The 22,093-nt window shown below is 31.3% G+C and overlaps 1 protein-coding gene across 6 annotated transcripts in view; it reads left to right on the forward strand.

The window, feature by feature from the left end:
- LOC143250548 (uncharacterized) overlaps window positions 1–22,093 on the forward strand; it is an 88,849-nt gene that overhangs the window by 11,999 nt on the left and 54,757 nt on the right. For all 6 annotated transcript variants that reach the window (XM_076501268.1, XM_076501270.1, XM_076501272.1 and 3 more), the window contains exons 3-8: window positions 7,707–7,854; window positions 8,198–8,264; window positions 10,469–10,550; window positions 11,084–11,179; window positions 12,967–13,038; window positions 18,701–18,778. In XM_076501268.1, coding sequence (XP_076357383.1) covers window positions 7,707–7,854; window positions 8,198–8,264; window positions 10,469–10,550; window positions 11,084–11,179; window positions 12,967–13,038; window positions 18,701–18,778 — 543 coding nt within the window. The remainder of the gene's footprint in view (window positions 1–7,706; window positions 7,855–8,197; window positions 8,265–10,468; window positions 10,551–11,083; window positions 11,180–12,966; window positions 13,039–18,700; window positions 18,779–22,093) is intronic.

The following is a 22,093-nucleotide window of genomic DNA, read 5'->3' on the forward strand; positions in this document are numbered from 1 at the left end:
TTAGATTTGGAAATTATTAATAGTAGGAATTATTCTTATGTTCAAGGTTATAAGTTATGTAATAGTGATATATTATTTTTAAAAAGGAGGGAATGGCTCTTTTATATAAGGGATGAACTGCATGATTTATTTTCACACTAGAGAAGTTCAACACTAATCAAAATGCAATATCTACTCCTTTCAGTTATGAAGTTTTATCTTAGCATGCATTTCAATGAACAATTTTAGAATCATGGTGCTATCCCTATTTCTGAATTACCAGATACAAAGAGGCAGCCAGCCAGCTAGCAGCAGCCACTTTTATTTGCCATTATGTATCTTTTTCTCAGTTACTTGTTTTTACTTTAAACACTAAATTCCCAATGATGATAAATAAGAGGATTTATTAAAATTAATAATGTTATATACTTGAATTTGGCAATGACCTTATCCATCAGGGACCTCCCATAAGAAAAGTTTAGTCTTTTTGTACTGTTTTTCTTGCTATATGGTGTATCTAAGGACAGTTTTAAGAATTTTAGGGTGGGTGTGAGGGAGTACATAATTAAACTGAAGGTGTCAAATGAACTACAAAAATTTCATTAAGTATTCTTAAAACTTGTCCTACAAATGTTTATCATAATAAAAAAAAATCAACTAGATTAATGTTCATGAAAGAAAAAAAACAGTGTAGTTACATAGCTGAATGATAAAACTATGACACTAAATAAATAATATTTAATGATTACTCACTGTTTATTATTCTTACTTAAAAAAAAATTAAAATACAGCATCAATTTTCTGTTTAAGAGTCATCCTATCATGAGTTGAAAATGTATTCTCAAGATTGTTTAGTATGGGTATTAAAACTTTAATATAAAATACAGAACAACAATGTTTTGATCTTCTTAAGTAATCTTCAGGTTAACTTGAACCATGGGTCTGAATAATTGTTTTTTAATTCTCCCTGTTTGCTCACTGGCTAGCCTGGTTTCATGCCTTAACAAACTATTTCAAAATAGAATAAAGGGGACCTTAACTCCAGAAGCATGTCCAATCATTGCTAGTACCCTTCTCTGATAATCTTCCACTATAGGTATAGGACAGTACATTAAGATCTGATCTTTACTTCCTGTTATGGTGCCACCTGTAACTATACAAGAATGTATGTGGATCCACACGAACATATAATCTGAACCCCATTTTTATAATTAAAGTGTGTCTAGGGTGATAAGGTATCCTGATAAGAAGAGTGCTTTCTTTTTTAGTTCCCTCTTTTTGACCCATCCTCTTGTGAGGATGATCAGCTCTACTTGATTCTCACATCAATCCATTCCATTAACTTTTACTCTGGTATCAAGTTCTTCTTAACTTTGCTTGATCATAATTTTGGTTGTTGTGAACATTTTATTGAAGTAATTACTTTCTTGTCTAAGGCCCCAAATATTGGCAATCTGGTTGCTCTTATGACTCTCTTCAGTTCATTTTTCCATCTCTATGTGGTTGTTTTTGGTTGTTTTTTTGTTTTGTTTTTTGCATTTCAAAAGTAAGTTTACCTTATTTGAATTGGGGTCTTTGGAATTAAAATAAATTTCAAAGAACTATTTATATCTGAAATACCTTTCCACCCATCTTCCCACAAGTGATAGATATGAAGACTGCAATTGAGAAACCAACCCTATTTTATAGCAGAAAATTGGAGCTGGTGTGTGATCTGCAACACACACAGTAAGTTAAAGAGAAGCTAGGAGTAGAGAAATCTGGTTAAGTTTAAGTACAGTCTTTACTGAGTGAAAAATGTTTAGAGCCTGAAGTGATTTGTTAAATGTATAAGAGCAACACAACAAAAATACTTTTAGTACTGTAGAAGAAACGAGTTTGAAATTCATTTTAATTTTAAAGATGTGAAGTTTTGTGTTTGTTTTATATATCTTTTTTTACTTACCACTGTATGTTTTATATTGAGTATAGTTTATACTTAAAGCTTTACTCGTGGTTATGTTTTGGTTCCACAAACAACCTGTATTGTGAAGACTATTTTCCTGTTTGTTAGAAACAACTTTTTATTATGCAGTTATATAGGCATTAAAATATAAACTACCTTTATTAATTCATTAAATAAAGCTGTGTCAGGTGTAGGCTATCAAAAACTTTATTTTATATGAATATAAATGTTGTTCTCATACAAGATATTATTCCGTACAACCCACTTGATCAAAATTTCTTCATCAAAGACATAGCAAAATATGTTGCTCTCCAAAGCTTATTGCTTGTTAAGGTTATTTGAGATGTTAAGACTGAGCTAGAATATGTCTATAAAAATAGTGAAGTTAGATCTGCATGCCTATATGGCTTTCTTCCAGTCTTATGTTGTCATTATTAAATGTCTACATTTGTTTTGTTTTTTAATCTTAAAAAACTGTACTGTTTTTACACAGATGTTGTATACTCTGCAGTTATTTGGATGCTGTTATTTTTGACTGTTAAAATGATATAAACAAAGGGAGTCATGATGGCATCTGGTGTACAACATACAGTATCATCTATAAAACAAATAATTATATGTTTCACATTATTAATAGTAGGTTATTAGTAGTACAGCTTGGATGTATTTAAATACAAATATAAATGTAACAATAGCTGTGTTTACAGCAGGCATAGATGGTACACTGTGTATTTACAAGTACACTAAAACACAAAAAATAGACATGCAGAATGTGTATGATTATGTTATTCTTCACAAGGTTCTAGATGGTGTACCATGTATGTACAAATTCACTAAAATAGACATACAAACATTAGTGAGCTACAGTTACGACAGAAAGTGTTTGTACCCCTGCGTCTCAAGTGGTTTTTGCTCATAACATAAAAAGTATCATGATTAGGCTAATAGAAGTATTATATATTATAAATATTATACTAACACACATCTACATAAATGTTTATGTAAATTAAATGACAAATAAACTGTTTATAAGCAAATAACCAAAAATAGGAGGAGCAGAAAGTGTTCGTACAGTTCAGAACGTGTGAAAAAACTGATATTCTCGTAAAAATTTTGTTTAGTTTGGTGAATAAACTACATTATACCATTCCAGAACTAGACACTGGGTTAATAATTATTGGAATTTAGCCAGCAAAAAATGTACTTCCGGCAATTTAGCACTGTCTCCGTCATTATCTGCTTGGTCATCTTGGTGAACAGGAAACAACTGTCCAGTGATTTAAAAAAAAAACGAATTATTATAAAATACAAGTCTTATGTGTCTCTTTCTGGTATTGCTACATAACTTAATGTGCCGAAATCTACTGTCAAAGTACAATTGCCTATTTTAAGCTTACATGATCAACTGCTAACCTCCCTTGTTCCGGACACCCCACCAAAATTTCAGAGAGAACCAAGAGGAAAGTTCTCAGAGAAGTTAGTAGGAATCCTTGTTTAACACGTAATGACATACAGAAACTGGTAAGGGAAACTGGGGTTGAAGTGAACACCTCCAGAGTTACAAACATGTTACGCTCTTCTGGGTTCAAAGCATGCCGTGCCGTCCTTGTAGAACTCCATATTTAAAGCCTGTTCATTTAGAAGCACAATTGAGGTATGCAAGAAAGCATGTAGATAAATCCTTTACCTATTGAAATAGTATTCTTTGGTCAGACGAGACTAAAATCGAGCTTTTCGGCAACAATAATGTTCGCAATATTTTTCATAAGAAGGGGGAACAAAATCTTCCAAAGAACACCGTCCCTACATTTAAACACGGAGGTGGATCGATCTTACTATGGGGTTCCTTCAGCTCTTCTGGTGTAAGCAGCCTTCACCGCGTCAACGCAATCATGAAAAAAGAAGAGTACGTTGATATATTAGGCACTTATTTCAAGAATGATGCTCAAAACTTGCAGCTTGGGCGTCGTTGGATCTTCCAGCACGACAATGACCCCAAGCACACATGAAAATATGTGAAATCCTGGTTGCAGAGAAACCATATAAGTGTTCTGGAGTGGCCATCGCAGTTACCCTATCTCAACCCAATTGGAAACATTTGGCATGAGTTGAAGACCAGGGTTCATCAGCGTCATCCGTAAAACTTGCAAGAGTTAGAGGCTTTCTGTAAAGAAGAGTAGAAGAAAATACCAGTGGAGTACTGTCAAATGATCATGGAGGGCTATGAGGAGAGATTGCACCAAGTAATTCACCTGAAAGGCCATACCACTGACCATTAAAGTAGATGCACGAACACTTTTTGCCCCTCCTATGTTTGGTTATTTGTTTATAAACAATTTATTTGTTGTTCAATTTACATAAAAATTTATGTAAATGTGTATTAGTATAATATTTATAATATACAATACTTTCATTATCCTAATCATGATACTTTTTAAGTTATGAGGAAAAAAACTACTCTCAACACAGGGGTACAAACACTTTCTGTTGTAACTGTATGTTTGGGATAGATACTAAAATATCACATGAAACCTACTGTACATATTTCACTAAGGAAGAAACAATTCACTTAACTGGGTTTCTATCCACTAGATCACTAAGAATAGTGTACTTGAAAAGGGAGGTTTGGCTTTTTGCCACTTTATCATTTGGGATACTGCTGTATGAGTAGACAATTATGTGAACAATGCCATTCTGTACCACAGTGTAGGAGAGAAATGTTTTTATTTTTTTGTTTTTCTTTCCCCATCCTTGTCTTAAGCCTGATTCATTAATTACACAGATCTGTGAGCTTAATCTTCATTAAAATTGTTTTTGTTTTGATAATGGAATTTCCAAATTTCAGTTATGTATATTTTAAAAATAGTATTGTTATTTTGTCTATCACATAAGGATATTTTATAAATCTGAAGGGAAAAAAACTTGTTTAGGTCAAATTATTATTTTGTTTACCATAATGAGCATTTTTATTATTATGTTTGGTAACAAAAATACAAGCAAATGGAAGTAAATGAAAAAATGTTGCTGTCAAACAAATATGCATTTTTATTATCCTGATTTTCGTTTGTAAAATTTGTGTTTGTCTCAAAACTATGTGATTTTCCTTTTGTGTATTTTGTTTCGAACATCTCATTTTAAATGATCAGCAATAATCATCCATCGTGCCGATGTTCCACCTTCCCTCCATTTCGCTGAAAACAAAACATTCCTCTTGTTCTTTGTTGATGGCTATTAGATTTTCAGGGAAATAGTCATTATGTGAGTGTGAGAAGTGAACTTTCAAACTTGTATTATGACCCAACTCTTTAAATGTGTTGAGCATGTTATTGACAATATTTTCATAACTTGGGTCCTTGTTGTTTCCTAAACATTTCTCAGTACCATCTTTAAAGAAAATCCACACTTCTTTTTCAACTTTTTTCACTGTAATTTTCTAACCTCAGGCCCAACAAAAATCTCTTCTTTAAGTTTTGGTTCTGAAAGAGCTGGAATTGCCTATGTAGATACTTAAAATAGTTGCTATCTTTGTTTAAGACCTAAACACTTCATCAGGCCTAGTTTTATGTGAAGTGGAGGTAGTAGGGCTTTCTTTGTGTCAATTAAACTTTTCACATTCAATGTTTTTTGATCCTAGTATCCAAAGGACTCTGCATAGCCATTGCAACTTTATCCAGTGTTGATTTTATGCTCTGCTGTCCCATTTATATAAAAAAGATGGGAAATATTATAACCAGATTGTTGACCCAACAACATACAAAGGACTTTTTTAAGTCTTCATGAAGTAATCAACTATGTTCTTTTTTATTTGACCTTATGAAAATCTTGGGCTTCTTAATGTGTCCTTCATATGAATTAATATGAACCAAAGGAACAAAAATAAATAACACCTTTTTTTAACTCTTTTTGAGGGAGGAGATCAGTAAACAGTCATCACTCACTTGGTTCATAAACAGCAGCTCCTTGCATTGGTATTAATTCAGCAATGTTGCAATAAACAAAAGGTTTACAAAAAGTTGATACTTGTGTACAGAAGTTGCTGTCAAGAAGTCATATAAACACAGCTATCAGTTTAAAGATGAATAGTTCGAAGTGTAAACATAGTTAATATGATACTGAAAAGAGTAAGTTTTTATGCAAGGACTTTATGAAAATTATTTGACTTCAGGACAAAAAGTCCATCTAGTTCTGTCCTCTTTTTGTACTTTGCCAACTCAACTGTCAAAACTGGTTTGTCTTGCTCAATTAAACTAAAGAAATTTATATGTTTTTAAATTGTATAAACACAGAAATATATTAAGGAAAGTTATCTAACCTATATAAAAGCCAGTGTATGTTGCATCACACTTGATTTATCAAATAGGGGGAGTAATCAAAGTCAAAATTAATTTATCCAGTTAAAATAGCTCAATTAGTATCTGGCTATTACGATGTTACTTGTAGCAGTGTAACAGGGCTATAAAGAAGTATGTGTGCTGTGAAACCTTATAAATGTAGTGGTATTGGTTATTATAAGCCTAAAGTAAAGATAGAGTGTGGAATTGCCAAGCCTAAAGCCAAGTGCTTAAAATTTATCATGAAAGTAAAAATATTGATTCAGTTTTAAATTTAAGTTATTTGTTTTATCATCAGTGTTTTTAATTTGAAAAAAAAACACTAACAGAGACTAAATTAAGAAATCAATTTTTTTTTTCAGTTTTGTAGTCTATACATTTTTTTTTACTTTCAGTACATAGACTTACAACTATATTGATTTTAACCAATAATTATTCTGTGAATGTGCGACAAATTAATTTCTGAATGATTTTGATTAGCCCAACAAAGGTACTTGCTAAAGTTTGACTGTTGTGACTGCACTTTTCTGTCTCTTTGTTGGTCAAGCTTAATGTCACAAAAGTTATTTTGGTTAGCTACGAAATGTGAGGTTAGGATATACTACTGGGTGAGAGTGGTAATACTTTATCTGTCATTTTTGATGGACCATACACTAGTATATAAATAAATTAAATACCCAGATTGTAAAGGGAGATTTTTTATCTTTATGTCTTGGTACATATTCTAACAGCACTTCCCGATATGTAATGATCAAATATTGTTCATTTTTATTGATTGATTTCAGGATAATTTAATAAATATTAAATGCAAATTCACCAACATTATCATATTAATATTTCATTCAGACAAAAGCACCATTGAATAACAGGCAAGTGAATCAAAAGGTAGAAATGTTAAAGAACTGCTATAGAATATGAGTGAATATGTTTAAAAACCTTTTCTTGATATAATGAGTAGTAATAATGTAATGATTTAACAAGTACTTAACATGGTCATTCTAGATCAAGTATGCTTCAACTTAACCTCTACAATACATGTCTCTAGTGTGTGTGTGTGTGTGTGTGTGTGAATCCCCCTTGTGACTCTGCACTCTCAACACTATTGCTGTTCATTTGCTTGAAGCTTTAAATGTGCTCCTTTTTAAATGTTTTAAAATGCAACTTTTAGTAGAGAAAATAAAGGATGGTACATTTGAATTTTTCTTTATGGTGACACTGAATTACAAGGAAATAAATGTACAACACAAAAATGAAAGTGTTGTAAAATTATTAAGAATAGCAACACAACAATTAATACAATGTTTTAATTAGCCACATTAAAACCTCATAAATAATGTTGGTCAATCATTTTAATAATGGAGCATCATGTAATTCATGATACTTGTTTAGTTGTAACTATTTCTGAGAAATGCTAAAATAGTTCATACTTGAATCTTTGTTTCATTTATTAGTTCTTTCTACAAGATACTAAGAGCAGTAATGGGACATTTGTCAATAACCAGCGTCTCAGTAAGGGATCGGAAGAGTCATTAGCAAGGGAAACTAGCTCTGGAGACATTGTCCAATTTGGTGTGGATGTGGTAGAGAATTCTAGAAAAGGTTGTTTATCAGTTTGAGTTTTGATGAACTGATGCACTTTTATTATTTAGTTATATTGTTTCAATTTTAAACCTTAAGTAGTAGTCAGCTAAATCTGTAACTAAATATTTACTTAAATGGATAAGATTGGAATTGAGTTTTGCTCCACGTGATATTCAATTTATATTTTACTTAATAGATTATATAGTTTTCTGTATGTTACATGTGTACTTTTGTACAAATAAAATAAATATTTTTATTTTATAGTTTGTTATTCTGTAACAGAAATTTTTTAGCTTAAACAAAAATTATTTATAATCCAAAAACTTTATCAGATTTAATTTCTTTTTATGTTCCTGTTTAGTTACCCATGGATGTATTGTTGTAACTTTAAAGCTCTTCTTACCTGATGGAAAGGAAGCCAAGGCCAGGTATATATTTAATTAGATGTTTCATTTCAGTTTAGTGCACTTTTTGTTATTCCAACTGCAATTTTCTTCTTACGAGTTTGTATTTTTAAGATGTTATATTTGAACTCAGTGGCCTTGACTGTGTGCACCTTGCCCTGTAGGTAAAATTGCATGTTATTGAATTACAATGTTGAAATAAATTTGTAGTTATTTTTCCAAACATTTTTTTTAATACTTCAGCGTTGGACTTTATCCAGTTTTAAAAATATATCTATTTGATTTTATACAGAAAAATTGTTTTTATTCGGTATGCTCTGAACAAAGACAATTTCATGAATTTCTGAAAATAATGTGGTGCATATAACTTTAACTTCAAAATAGTTCTAGTTTGAACAGTGTTACTTGAATTTAAGTGTAGTTTGATTTTTAGCCAATTTTATCAGTATCAGTTATCATGATGTGACGTAATAACTTGTATATTAGCTTTTAAAATCATAGGCTAGCAATCTAAATACATAATGAAAGAACTTCATCTGTTCATTTTAACTGTGTATAAACCAGTTGACTTCCAGTTTAGCAGAGAATTGCACAGATATTAGAAAAAGTGATAAAATCTTGGCATGTTTATATACTTCTAAAGGAAAATGTGTATACAAATAGCATGCATTATACTTATAGTACATATTATTTTAAACTCTCAAAAAATTTTACTTTATCAGTTTTTACTGTGAGTTGTTGAAGTATTTTCATGTGAAAACGAATTTCTTGACAAGTATTAAGCACTTAGACCCACTAATAACAGCAGATTCATTTAAGAAATAAGGAGAATAATCTGTTTGATAACTTGACTGAGTTTTCTTTGTGTGTGTGTGAAATAATGAAACTGGAAATGTTTTAAAAAAATGAACAATATTTCCGATACAGACAAAATTAAAAAATGGCATACGTACTTATGCCTACAAAAAGACAGTTCCTTTTGCAAGATTATGATCACTACCAAAGCTTTCTTTCTCTTGGGTTTAGACTTTTGAGAAACTAAATATCAATGATATTAAACTATTTTTACCCAAATAACTCCATACAGAACTGAACTAAGAAAGTACACATTAATTCAACATGTGAACTTGATTCTTTGTCTGTTCAACAACATTATCTTGCAACCTTTTGTTCTCTAACAGCATTGGTCCACTATAACATATAAACAGTGCCAAGTCTGCCAACAAAGGATATTACTGTTGCTTCTTGCAATATGGTTGTTGTTATATGTTTCTGCAATATACTGTAATGCAGAATAGACACTGTCTACTATAGAAGATGAAGGAATTTGAAAGAGAGTACATTAGTGATTTCCTAACCACTTGTTTAGGCTAAAACAGCATACAAACTAAGTAAAAAAAATTTAATAGTTCCTATATTATTAAAGCAGATAGAAAACATGCCTATATATCATACTGTGATCTAGCAGTATGATAGTAAAAAAAAAAAAAACTGTTTGTGGAACAAAATTAGGTTGCAAATTGTTTGACTTAGATCATTTTTCACATTTTCGTACCAAGTTTTGTTTCACTGACTAGCTGTTTAGACCATAACTACATTAGGCTTTACTGAACTAAGTAACTGCTTGAATGGACAGAGAAGATTGCTGAAAAGAAATTTATATATGCATAAATGAATATAAACCAGATTTAAAACTTGTTAAATTAAACATTGTGATTGACAGTTAATAACATTGTCTTCCTTACAAGTTTGGTTTGTTTAAATAAATCTATTTTCATTTTGCATCAGTAGAACTGTACACAGTATATTTCAAATCAAACAAGATTTATAGTTTTATAAAATAAAATATTTTTGTGAAAACTTTTCAAGACACTACTTGTAAGTATTTGAAATATAAAACAACATTAAGCATTTTTAGTTGTATTTTTAAAAATTTCACAAACTGATATGAATTTCCAAAACTGAAAAATCGTACAAATATCACATAAAATGTTGTTATTTTAAATAAACTACATAATTTGAAAGAATCTCGCCACAAATTCCCAACATTTTCATTCAGTAATGTTCTTAAATGCAATGAAATAAAAATGATTCATCCAGACATTATATATAGTTAAATTACTTTATGGTTAATATTGGTCTACAAGTATAACATAATGTTTATATTTATTGGTACTTGGATGTGGTACCAAACCTGATTCTTGAGTTTGGGCTTTCTGTGTCTGTAGCCCAACAACTGCTGTTGTTCCAACCACCCCAGGCACCACAATTTCCATGCAGGATCTCTATCAGTTATCTCAGTACCTTCAGGTAAGTGCTACATCTCACATTGAAAAAGTTTCACAGAATTTTCTTATGTGGAACAAACATTTTCTTTTCTGTTGAGTAAGCATTTGTTGGTTATTTATTTGTTTGGCTGATAAGAAACAAACAAATAGTGCTTTGTTTTGTTATTTCAGTATGTTAGTAGGCCCATTGTAATCTAATTTTAAGTTGATAATATTTCAAACTAGTATATCTGAAGAATTTAAAGTAATAATCTGAATATAAAATAATCTCTAAATTTCTGAATTTGAAATGTCTTAACTTCTATCCACTTGATTTATCTGAAACCATGGTTAACAGATGCACATGCTGTATATGAACTTGTCATGTTTAAGAATTTTTTTTATATTTCTGAATTTTTAAAATCTGCAACTGTTAATAAGTAGTTGAAATTTTTAACACTTGTTGAACATAATCATTAAGTTTATGTTAGTTGTCTGTACACATTTTTATTATGAGATCCTCATCATACTTGACATAGAAAAGTAGACAATTTTGTGTTGTTGTTTTTTCTGCAGGAGGCCATTCATCGAGAACAAATCCTGGAAACTAAGCTATGTACACTACAAAGAGTAGTTACTAGCTCACAGGAGGCATCAGACAATGGTTGGAAGGTACTATCAAGACCACATTTGGAACTGGTTAAAATTAAAAATTGTAATACAAAGTAAACTTTTAACCCTTTCACAACAGATGCCACTTTAAGCACTTTTCTGCACAAGTCAGTGTTACATTTAAAAAATTAGTTGAATGCCTTTAATTTTATTCAATGCATCTGAATTAAAGTAATATTATAATGTATTGTTTGATTCAATGTTTTATATTCTATTAATTTTAAGTTCTTTATTTCAAAACAAACCTCTTAAGATACTACTTAAAACTTCAGATGTATTGTAATCATGTGGTCAACAAGCTATGAAAATTCTCTACTTTAGCTCTCTATTTCTTTAATAATATAATGATAGTTGAGTAGATGTACAATAAAATGCTTATATAACCTTTGTATTTGCTCATTTTTCAAAGTTCTTTTAATGAATACAGTTAAAACAAGTGTTTAAATGTTTCATCCCTTGACAAGTTCCATGCCCACATTTAACAAATTTGTTTGAGCTTCATAGGCTACATGTAGATGTTTCATACATGTGTATAGTCATTACAAAGAGCTCATTTTATTCTGTAATGTGACAGTTTGTCTTGAAAAACATGTAACTTACTGTTGTATTGTTGGCTTTTTGATCAAATATGACACTTATGGTTGTTTCTTCTCTAAATAAGTAGTTACACACAGTTTAAATTGTACTTGGTTTTACTGTTAAGTTAGTGATATATATTATGTTTTTTAATATATAATTAATGGGTTTAAACATTTTTTGAATATACATCATACTTTGCATCCATTCTCAAGGCTTATGATATTACATGCTGAATGTAAATTTTGTCAAGAGGGTTGCGCAAATCCCCAAAGAAACTGTAATATCCCTGGGTACCGTTGACTTGTGTCATGATGAATAATTAGTTGTAAAGGACAAGAAATGAAAATAAAAGATTAATAATGAACTATATATGAAAAGGAAAAGACTTGAAATTACAAATTTAATAGAAAGAAAATCTTTAAAGATATTCTTCAAAAAAATTAGGAGGTATGATTTTTTTATATTTCCTAACTGTAATTATTTCGTTGCATTGTATTTTGATGGTAATAGCTAGCATTAGTGGTGTGGTAGAGAAAATGAAGTATAAACATTTAATTTAACAAACATTTGCTATCCTTTTAGGAGATTTTAGAAATTATGGAAATCAAATATGAAAACTGTAAAACTATGAGAAACAATTTTATACTTAAAGTAAAACATCACCTTTTGCTTCATTTGTTAGTTTTGAGTGCAAGTAACTATAAAACAAAACAACACAACACATTTTCAGTAAAAACACTTAGTTATAATAACATTATTCTTTTTGTACCAAATACTTATGAACTTTAACAGAATCTTGCTAGGTTTTGAGAGGATATGTTAAGAAATCTCTGATATCACGGGTATTGTTGTACAATTGAAATTTTCAGTTCCATTTCCGCAAGTTTCATGAGCCCTACACAAAAGGGTTAAAAGTATTAAAGGCTGGAATAGAAACACGTTTTTAACAATTGTGAATATCTTCAGTACCAGGGAGATACCTTCATAGTCTATTTACTACCTGATATGCTGGTTTAGTTTGTTGATCATCTTCATACCAGGGTTATATCTCAGTAATCTACTTACTACGTAGGTAACTTGGTAATGAATGTATTAAATGTTTTGAATATTTAGTGTAGATGATGCATTCAAGTGACTATTATTTTGGGATGGTGACTCATGATATCACATCTGTTATTAACTGACATTAAAACAGTCATTTCCTGCAGGTTTTGATTGATGAAGATCGACTTCTTAGTCGAATAGAAACACTGGAAAGTCAACTGCAGGATTTTAGCAAGGTAAGTTTCAATGATGGTGGTGGATATATCAGATTCTATAGCCCATAGCTAGTCTGTCAGTTTGTTTTACTATCGAACGTAAAATGAGATTTGTTTTATCGCAAAATGTTTTAAAAATTTAGTTATACCCTGTATGATTTCATACTTCAGGAAACAAATGTTTAGAACAAAGATCAATGGTTTTATCTAGATATCATTTGTAAATAATGACATGATATAAAAACCAGCACAATAAACATAATCATCAAACTGTCTTTAAAGCTATTAATTCCATACAAATTCATTCAAAAACAGGGTCAAAAATCTTTGCAAATGATTGATTGTAGATGCCTACGCTAAAAGTAAGTGGTATAACTTGACTACTGTATGAGCAAACCTTAGGAAACCCCTATTAAACCCCACACTGCGATTCCTTTGATCTGATTTTTTATGCATATGTTTTATTATTATACCACTTTAACTATTTATTTATTTTTAAAAAAATGTGCTGGTTGGCTTTTCTGAGTATTGTTGGATTAATAATTTGTATAAACTTGTATGTATTCCACTTTCTGGAATGTTCCGAAGAAAACTGGTGCATTGGGTATACCCTACTTAATCATGTATGAAACAGTACCTAAGAAAAATTGTTAGAGATATATCTACAAGTACAGTTTAAATTAGTCTTTTTAAAACAGAATTTAGGTTAAAAGGACCTTACATTTAAAGAAAAACAATATTTATTGAATACTTAATGGTATTTTGGCTCGTGTTCAAGGTGCAACCATGGATTTATTGGATCATCCACTATCTATAAGGTTACAGGCACCATTTTCTGTGCAGTCACAAGGTTTTACTAAGTTACATTCAAAATTTAACTAAACAACTTTTAATGTATGTCAAGAAAATTAGCATTATAATGTGCATTATAATTAAAACATTTATATCATCTAAGGTTTTAATTGCTTTATTTCCAAAGAAATCTTTTTAAAAAGTTTTAAAGTTTAACCTTCTTGTCACATGATGCATAAGCATTCACAGTCTTAAAAGTTTCAGTTTTTGTAAATTTAATAATATTAGACTTGTACATGTATTGTTATATACATTATATTTATTGTTCTCTTTACACACCTTCTTTAAATTCTACAGGGTCAGTTTCCAGCCACAAATACATTTTCCAATTTCTGACAGAAGCCACACCTCTATCCTGTATTTAAGGTTCAGAATTTAGAAGTGATGTGTATTTATTTATATACATGCTTATAACCAATATAAAGTGTTTGCTTTGAACTACATAATCCTGTCAGCTTTTCTAAGTTATGGACAATCCAAAATCCATTACCCATTTGGAAAATTTGAAGCGCGGTCATAATAAAGCATCAGTGAAATGTTTTTAAACTCGCATTTCGCTTTATTAGCTAGCTAAATTACAATAGTTTTTAGGATATTAATCTAGCAGATTTTTGTACTTCAAAATGCGTGTGTAAAATCTTCAAATATTAATTTGTTCCCCTTCTCTCCTCTGTGTATAAGATTTAATTAGGCTTACAGCAAGGGTTAGCAAGTATAATGAACAACTGCAAACAAAACTGACATCATCAGTACTAAAGATAGTTTTCTTTACATTTATTGTTCCATATCTTAAGAAAAATAATTGAAGTTTAATAATTTATGAATAACTAGTAATAGCATGTACACACACAACATATGATAACCAAAATATCATTGTATTTTACAAAATACTGTTACACTGGTACTAAAACTAAGAAGAGTACGACATTTGTTCTTTGTACACCAGTTTTATTGTAGGTGAGTACATAGGCCTCTTGAGCTTTTTATCATAACATTGAGGTAAAATAAAAGCAAATAGTTTAAAATTACAAACTTGGAAACTTGACAGTTCAAGAAAGGTTTATTCATGAAATTTCAGGAGTATGAAATATCTTGGAAAATCGGTGAAATTTATAAGAAAAAGAACAATGTACATAAACTGCATGAAATAATAATCAGTGATGTCGAGAAAACCCACTTGTAGAGAAAAATATATATGTAAAAACGGCTCATTTGGGTTGAGAAAATATTTTGCGTAGAGGAGCGAACAACGTTTCGACTTTCTTAGATCATCGTCAGGTTCACAAAAAAAGAAAGAAGAGTAACTGACCAGAAGCTGACCACATGTTTGAAAGGGGTTGTGTAACTGAGTGTTGGAATATAGAGGGCAGTGTTAGATGTTTGAATATATAATTTTATATTTATATTATTTTCAATATAGGTATGAAGGTGTTCCTTTGTATTGGTTTATTTTGGATTTAAGTTGTTGTATAAGTGAGGGTTCTTTAATTTTGCATTTGTTTATGTTTTGTTTCTTTATTTAGATTTTGAGTGTTTTCTATGGTTATATTGTGTTTATTTGATTTGCAGTGTTAGAAAAATGGAAACCAGATACAAAGAACACAAAAAAGTCACCTTCACACGTTTTCCATTTGTTTCTCCAAATATGGAAGTTGTGGTAGTTATCACATTGTATTTTATAAATAATGTTGGTGTGATGTTTGTCAGTGTAGTTTTTACATTATATAGACCTCAATTTTGTGCCTGGTTTTTGAATAAATTTGGTATTAACTGGAATGTCATATTTTGTTACTAGTTTTTGCCAAATGTTGGTTATTTTATGCTGATGTCGGGAATATGTGGTATGGAGCAGTATATGGTTTCGTGATTTTTTTATATTTTTTTTAATTGTGGGGTATATTTACTTTTGTTGGTTGATTTTTGCTTTCTGTCTGGGTGCGTGCGTATAATGTTTTCTACAGTTTGTGGAGAAAACTTATTGACATTCCAGTTAATACCAAATTTATTCAGAAACCAGGCACAAAACTGAGGTCTATACTATGTAGAAACTATGCCGACAAACACCGCACCAACATTATTTATAAAATACAATGTGATAACTGCCACGACTTCTATATTGGAGAAACAAGTAGGAAAATGGAAACCAGATTCAAAGAACCATAAAAAGTCACCTTCACGCTTTTTCAAACACTGCAAGTCAAATAAACACAACACAACATAACCATAAACACTCAAATACTAAATAAAGAAACAAACATAAACAAACACAAAATTAAAGAAGCCTTACTTATACAACAACTTAAACCCAAAATAAACCAATACAAAGGAACACCTTTTATACCTATATTAAAACTAATATAATAAATAATATAAAATTTATATATTCAAACATCTAACACCACCCTCTACATTCCGACACCTCAGTTACATAACCCCTTTCAAACATGTGATCAGCTTCCGGTCTGTTACCTCTTTCTTTCTTTGTGAACCTGACGATGACCGAAGAGGGTCGCAAACGTTGTTCGCTCCTCTACAGAAAATATTTTCTCAACCCAAACGAGCCGTTTTTACATATATAAACTGTATGACATAATGTAAATTAGTACAGGCTACAGGAACACACTACTGTACATACAAAACTATGAATCAGTGAAAACACACACACAAAATGTATTATATAAAACTTGTATAGTAAACACTTTCAGAAAACTTCAAGAGTTGTGCATATGAGACTGTTATTGAATGAAAATACACACACACACACACACACACACACAAAATAAAATAATAATACTAATACAAACCTTTTAGAAAACACCAAAAGTCTACTTATGATGGCATACATAAAATTCTAAACTGCTCTGGATACAGGGAAAGAAGCATCAGTATTGTACATACTAAAGTGTATGTACAGTAATGGCAGCCAGTAAACTAAAGAAAGCTTGTGCAAAAATACCTTGGTTAAAAAAATAAATAAAACTAGAAATAATATAGTAAGTTCAGAAAATATTTTCAAATTAAAAGTATTCACAAATTGAGAAATGTTACTGTCTAAGATATTTGTTAGTTTTTATAGAAACTGTAAAAGTAAAATGGCAGAAATTCAAACATTTACAAAGGGGTACTTTAAGAACTCTTGTAACAAATTTATTTTGACAAATTCTATGGCATTATAACAGAAAATAAATTGACTGTGGTAATTTTAGTAGTTGGTTATGAACTAAGTAAAAGTTGAACTTCTTTGAAAAACAGCACTTATATGATATTTTTCAAGTGCTTTATGCAGTGAAATTTCTTAGAGTTTAAGTTTTATCTGTACTTTACTGATTTTAAGGCCAAGTTTGCATCTCTTTCTTTGATTTCACTTCACTAATGTTGGGTAATGTCTGCCAAATTTTTCATATAGTAAAATAGTAGTTTGTGTTGGTCATTTAAGTCTACTCCCACCTCCAATAAACTTTTTGTACTCCACAATTAACTGAGATTTTGTAATTTTGGTATCCTTCTGTCTTTTTGTTACAGTTTTTTCACTACTAGAATGGAAAGTGGCTACAACACAAATGTCTCTTTTTGTCAGTCCATTTTATAGTTGTCAGAGTTTCACATTTAAGTCATATTTTCCATTTCCGTAGGTTTGTTGCAACCAGTTCATCTTTTCTTTAATAGATTGTTTAGGCAGAGTGTTCATGATGAAACTTTGTAGAATGGATGGCAACTGCCTGTTTTGGAGACACAAGTGTAAAGGAAGACTTTCTGAAAGTCTTCCACCTTTCATCTTCAGGATATCAGTTGTCAAAGATAGAAGAATAAGGTTTAAGGTTCACCTCTGAAAAGTGGGCAGCTGAATTTGTTCCCTTTCACTTAGAAACAGGTATCATTGTTGGAGATTGGTTGGATATCTTATATTATATATAGATCATGACACATGGATGTGAGGTTTAGGTTCCAGTTATTCCAAAGTTCAATGAAACTTACTTGACCTTTCTGTGTACCTGTGTACCAAATGCACTGTGTTAAACCATCATTTCAGCCAATCACCACAAACATTGTACCAGTGAATGACAACAAGTTAGACATGAGTGTAAAAGCTTTCTCGTGGCAATGTCATGCACTGATCAAAGGTAGTTGAGTTTATTTAAGTAAAGGAATTCATGTAACATAAAAATGTTTGGTTAGTTTGCCTGTTACATAGGCAAGTTGCAGTTTTGCAACAAAACCATCTGGTACCAAACAGCTTAACACCAAGAACAGTAAACCACATGCGTACACATTGAAAAGGTTGCATTTGTTCCTTCTAATGTGCAGTAAGTGTGCTATGGTGTACTATGCACATACACAGTTTAATATTTTTGTCACCTTATACTGCAGGATAGAATCCAATGCAAGAAGTACACTGTTTTCTGTTTGTAAAATAAAATTTAAAAAAAAGCTGCATTTGCTTGATCAATAATCTATCTTAAACAGGTGTTGTGTTAGTGCTAGACTGTAACTGTATGCATTATGCTATATATATTCATTCAGTGTTGTCTGACTACAAATGATAATCCTCTAGAGAACTTGGGATGAGCTGCCTACATGAGGTAATCTTCTAAAAAAATGACTTATGATTGTCTATGTATAATAATCTTCCAGAGAAAACTGCCTGTGATTGTCTGACTACATGTTATAATGCTCCAAAGAATGCTGGAGACATCCATTAAATAGGTGTAAATTTTAAAATGAGAGGAATTTAAGAAAGGACTTCATCTCAGCACTTATTATTTTGATTTTAAGAAAATATTCTCATATTAATTGGCTATATTAGAGGACTTAAAACATCTTCTTTTCAAAGAGTATATCTGAAGACAAGATATCAGAGGAGCTAGCAAAGTATCAGGATGAAAAGGACAAATATGAAAGCACTGCCAAGGTGAGATTTTTAATTGGGAAAAGTAAATGATAATCTTTAGACAAAAGAAATGAAACTAATTTTGTATTTGACAGTTTCATGTTGAATGTTTTTTGATTGCATACATTATCTTTAGTAATTAGAACTACTGAGAAAAATCTGAGGAACAAAAAGTTTCTATGTTAATGGTTCAACAGAATTAAAGTATTACTATTGCATGCAAATATTCATCAATACAAGATAGTTCAATTTAGCACATCATATTTTAAGATTTTTAGTTTATAGGAAATTGTCAGCACACTTTAAGTTTTGGGTATTGCTTAAACAAGTTAGTATATTTCTAATGCAACTTGCAAAGTAATTTGTGAAGTCCATGACATTTGTGAAATCTTTCTTTTAAAATTAATTCTTAAGGGTCAGCAAAACTTATCCAGTTGATACACTGCTGGCCAAAATCTTAAGGCCAATGAACATAAAGAAACAATATGCATTTTGCACTGTTACACTCAACCACTTATTTGAGTAGAGCTTTAAAAGATAAAAATAAGAAAGGGCAAAATAAAAATAAACTTTTTAGCATTTAATAGGGAAAATGTAAACACTATGAAATTAGCCTAAATATTAGCTGGTCAAAAGTTTAAGACCATACTGAAACGAAGCGTTAATCGGTAAACACGCAATGAAATTTAGTCATTTGTGTTCAAGCATTAGCATTGTCAACATCTCCCACTGACGTCTCCTGTGTTACATTGGGTAAAAGCATGGCAAAGGCTAAAAGGTTGTCAGAGTTTGAACGTGGCAGAACTGTCGAGCTGCAAAGACAAGGTCTCTCTCAACGTGCCATTGCTGGTGAGATTGGGCGTAGTAAAACTGCTGTTGCAAATGTCTTAAAAGACCCTGATGGATACTGAACGAGAATTTCAAGTGGTTGGCCCAAGAAAATTTCGCCCGTGTTGAACATAAGAATTCGACGGGTTGTCCGGCAAGACACCATCCGATCGTCGAACCAGATTAAGGCCCTTACGGACGCAGAATGCAGCTCAAGAACAATAAGACGGCATCTACGAGAGAAAGGCTTCAAAAATCGTAAACGTTTTCAAAGGCCACGCCTCCTTCCACACCACGAAACAGCTCTGTTAAACTTTGCAGAGAAGCACCAAACATGGGATGTAGAAAAGTGGAAGGTTTTGTTATCTGATGAGAAAAAATTTAATTTGGATGGTCTAGATGGCTTTCAACATTACTGGCACAATAAGGATATCCCACCAGAGACATTTTCTACACGACACAGTGGAGGAGGTTCCATCATGATCTGGGGTGCTTTCTAATTCCATGGAAAAATTGCAGCTTCAGGTTATACAGGGGCATCAAACAGCAGCTGGCTACATTAGCACGTGAGAGAGAGCATCCTTATTGACTGGAGGCCATCACTTATGTGGAAATGATTGAATCTTTCAGCAGGACAACGCTGCAATCCACAATGCCTGCAGGACAAAGGACTTTTTCATGGCGAATAACGGGATTCTTTTCGACCATCCAGTGTGTTGGCCCAAACTGAACCCCATTGAAAATATTTGGGGATGGATGGCAAAGGAAGTCTATAGAAATTGACAACAATTCCAAACAGTGCATGATCTTCGTGAAGCCATCTTCACCACTTGGGATAATATTCCAGCCAGCCTTCTGCAAATGCTTATGTCGACCATGCCAAAGTGAATGTTTGCAGTTATTTGCAATGACAGCCGTGCAACTCACTACTGAGACATCTTGTTGGACATTTTCTACCCTGTTTAGGACTTCTTTTTGGTATGGTCTTAATCTTTTGACCAGCTAGTATTTAGGCTAATTTCATAGTGTTCACATTTTCCCTATTAAATGCTAAAAAAGCTTTTTATTTTTATTTTTCCTTTTTTTATTTTCATCTTCCGAAGTTTTACTCAAATAACAATGCAAAATGCATATGTGTTTCTTTATGTTCATTGGTCTTAAAATTTTGGCCAGCAGTGTAGTACCCCTTGAATTTTTTAGTTAAACTCTATGAAGCAGAATTTTGAGAATAACCCATCATTTGAAAGTCCATCATTTTGGTTCATCAACAAAGTCATCACAAGGCTTGTTCAAAAAGATACGTTGAAGTGGACAGCATTCAACAAACATTAACTCTCTGTACATGGACTTCGTCAAATTGACTTACCACAAGACCATTTTGAACTTCTTTAAAGTTGTTATAGTTTTGATATGACTAACATTTAATATAGAATGTATATCTTTACAAAATTTGGCAGATTTTCTCTAAACTTAGGCGTTTCACATACAATAAACCAAAGTATTTAGTGAAGTATATTTAATAAATTAAAACGGATTTGTCCGTCTATATATCCAAGTATTTGTTTTGAATAGTCCATGCATGGAGTAATTTTCATGTTAAAATTAAAAATACTTTTCTTCATTTCAAAAATCTCAATGTTATGTCTATTCTCTAAACCTTCTAAATATACTTGAGATGTTTTTCAGTAAAACGTTATCTCTTACTTTCTGTGTTTTAACTGTATACAGGGTTGCTCAATGTAACCAATCTTGTAACCACCAAAAAAAAAATCCAAGTTGTTCTTTTTCTCTTTCTAGATTGACTTTCAAATTGCAATATGAAACTACATTCATTTATCCTAAGTAGCTTTAAACTCTTATCATGGCCAGGTGGTTAGGGTGTTTGACTTGTAATCTGAGGGTCCCAGGTTTGAATCCTTGTCACACCAAGCATGCCCACCCTTTTAACCATGGAGGCATTATAATGTGACAGTCAATCCCACCATTTGTGGGTAAAAGAGTTGCCCAAGAGTTGGTGGTGGGTGATGACGGCTAGCACAGATAGCCCTCATGTAAATTTGCACAAAATTAAAAACAAACACTCTTAGCAGTATATATTTATTTATACTTTGACACATTTCTAAGAGCAATAAAGTTTAATTACTATTGGAGCCTTTGTAAGTTGTAAATCACTTAGGGAATATGAAAGTTGTGCTATAGAGTTACTCGTGCGTGCCTCATGAAAATATTATATTATTATTATTTACCTAATATGATCTTAACAAACATAAGGTCTGTATTTTTACATTTTAGTTACTTTTTATAATAATAACAAAGAATAAGCAAAACATCAAGTATTTATCCAATTTTCTCTTTTCTTGCTTTCAACTGTCAATGACAGTTAACCATACTTTTCATACTGTAATGTTAGTAATGCACTAAATATTTTACTTAATTAAATGATTCATCAAAGCATAATAATGTGCAAAGAGCAGAGAATGTCCCAATATGTTCCCATAGGAACAAATC

This window comes from Tachypleus tridentatus, chromosome 5 (genome assembly GCF_004210375.1).
Source record: "Tachypleus tridentatus isolate NWPU-2018 chromosome 5, ASM421037v1, whole genome shotgun sequence".
Lineage (NCBI taxonomy): Eukaryota > Metazoa > Arthropoda > Merostomata > Xiphosura > Limulidae > Tachypleus > Tachypleus tridentatus.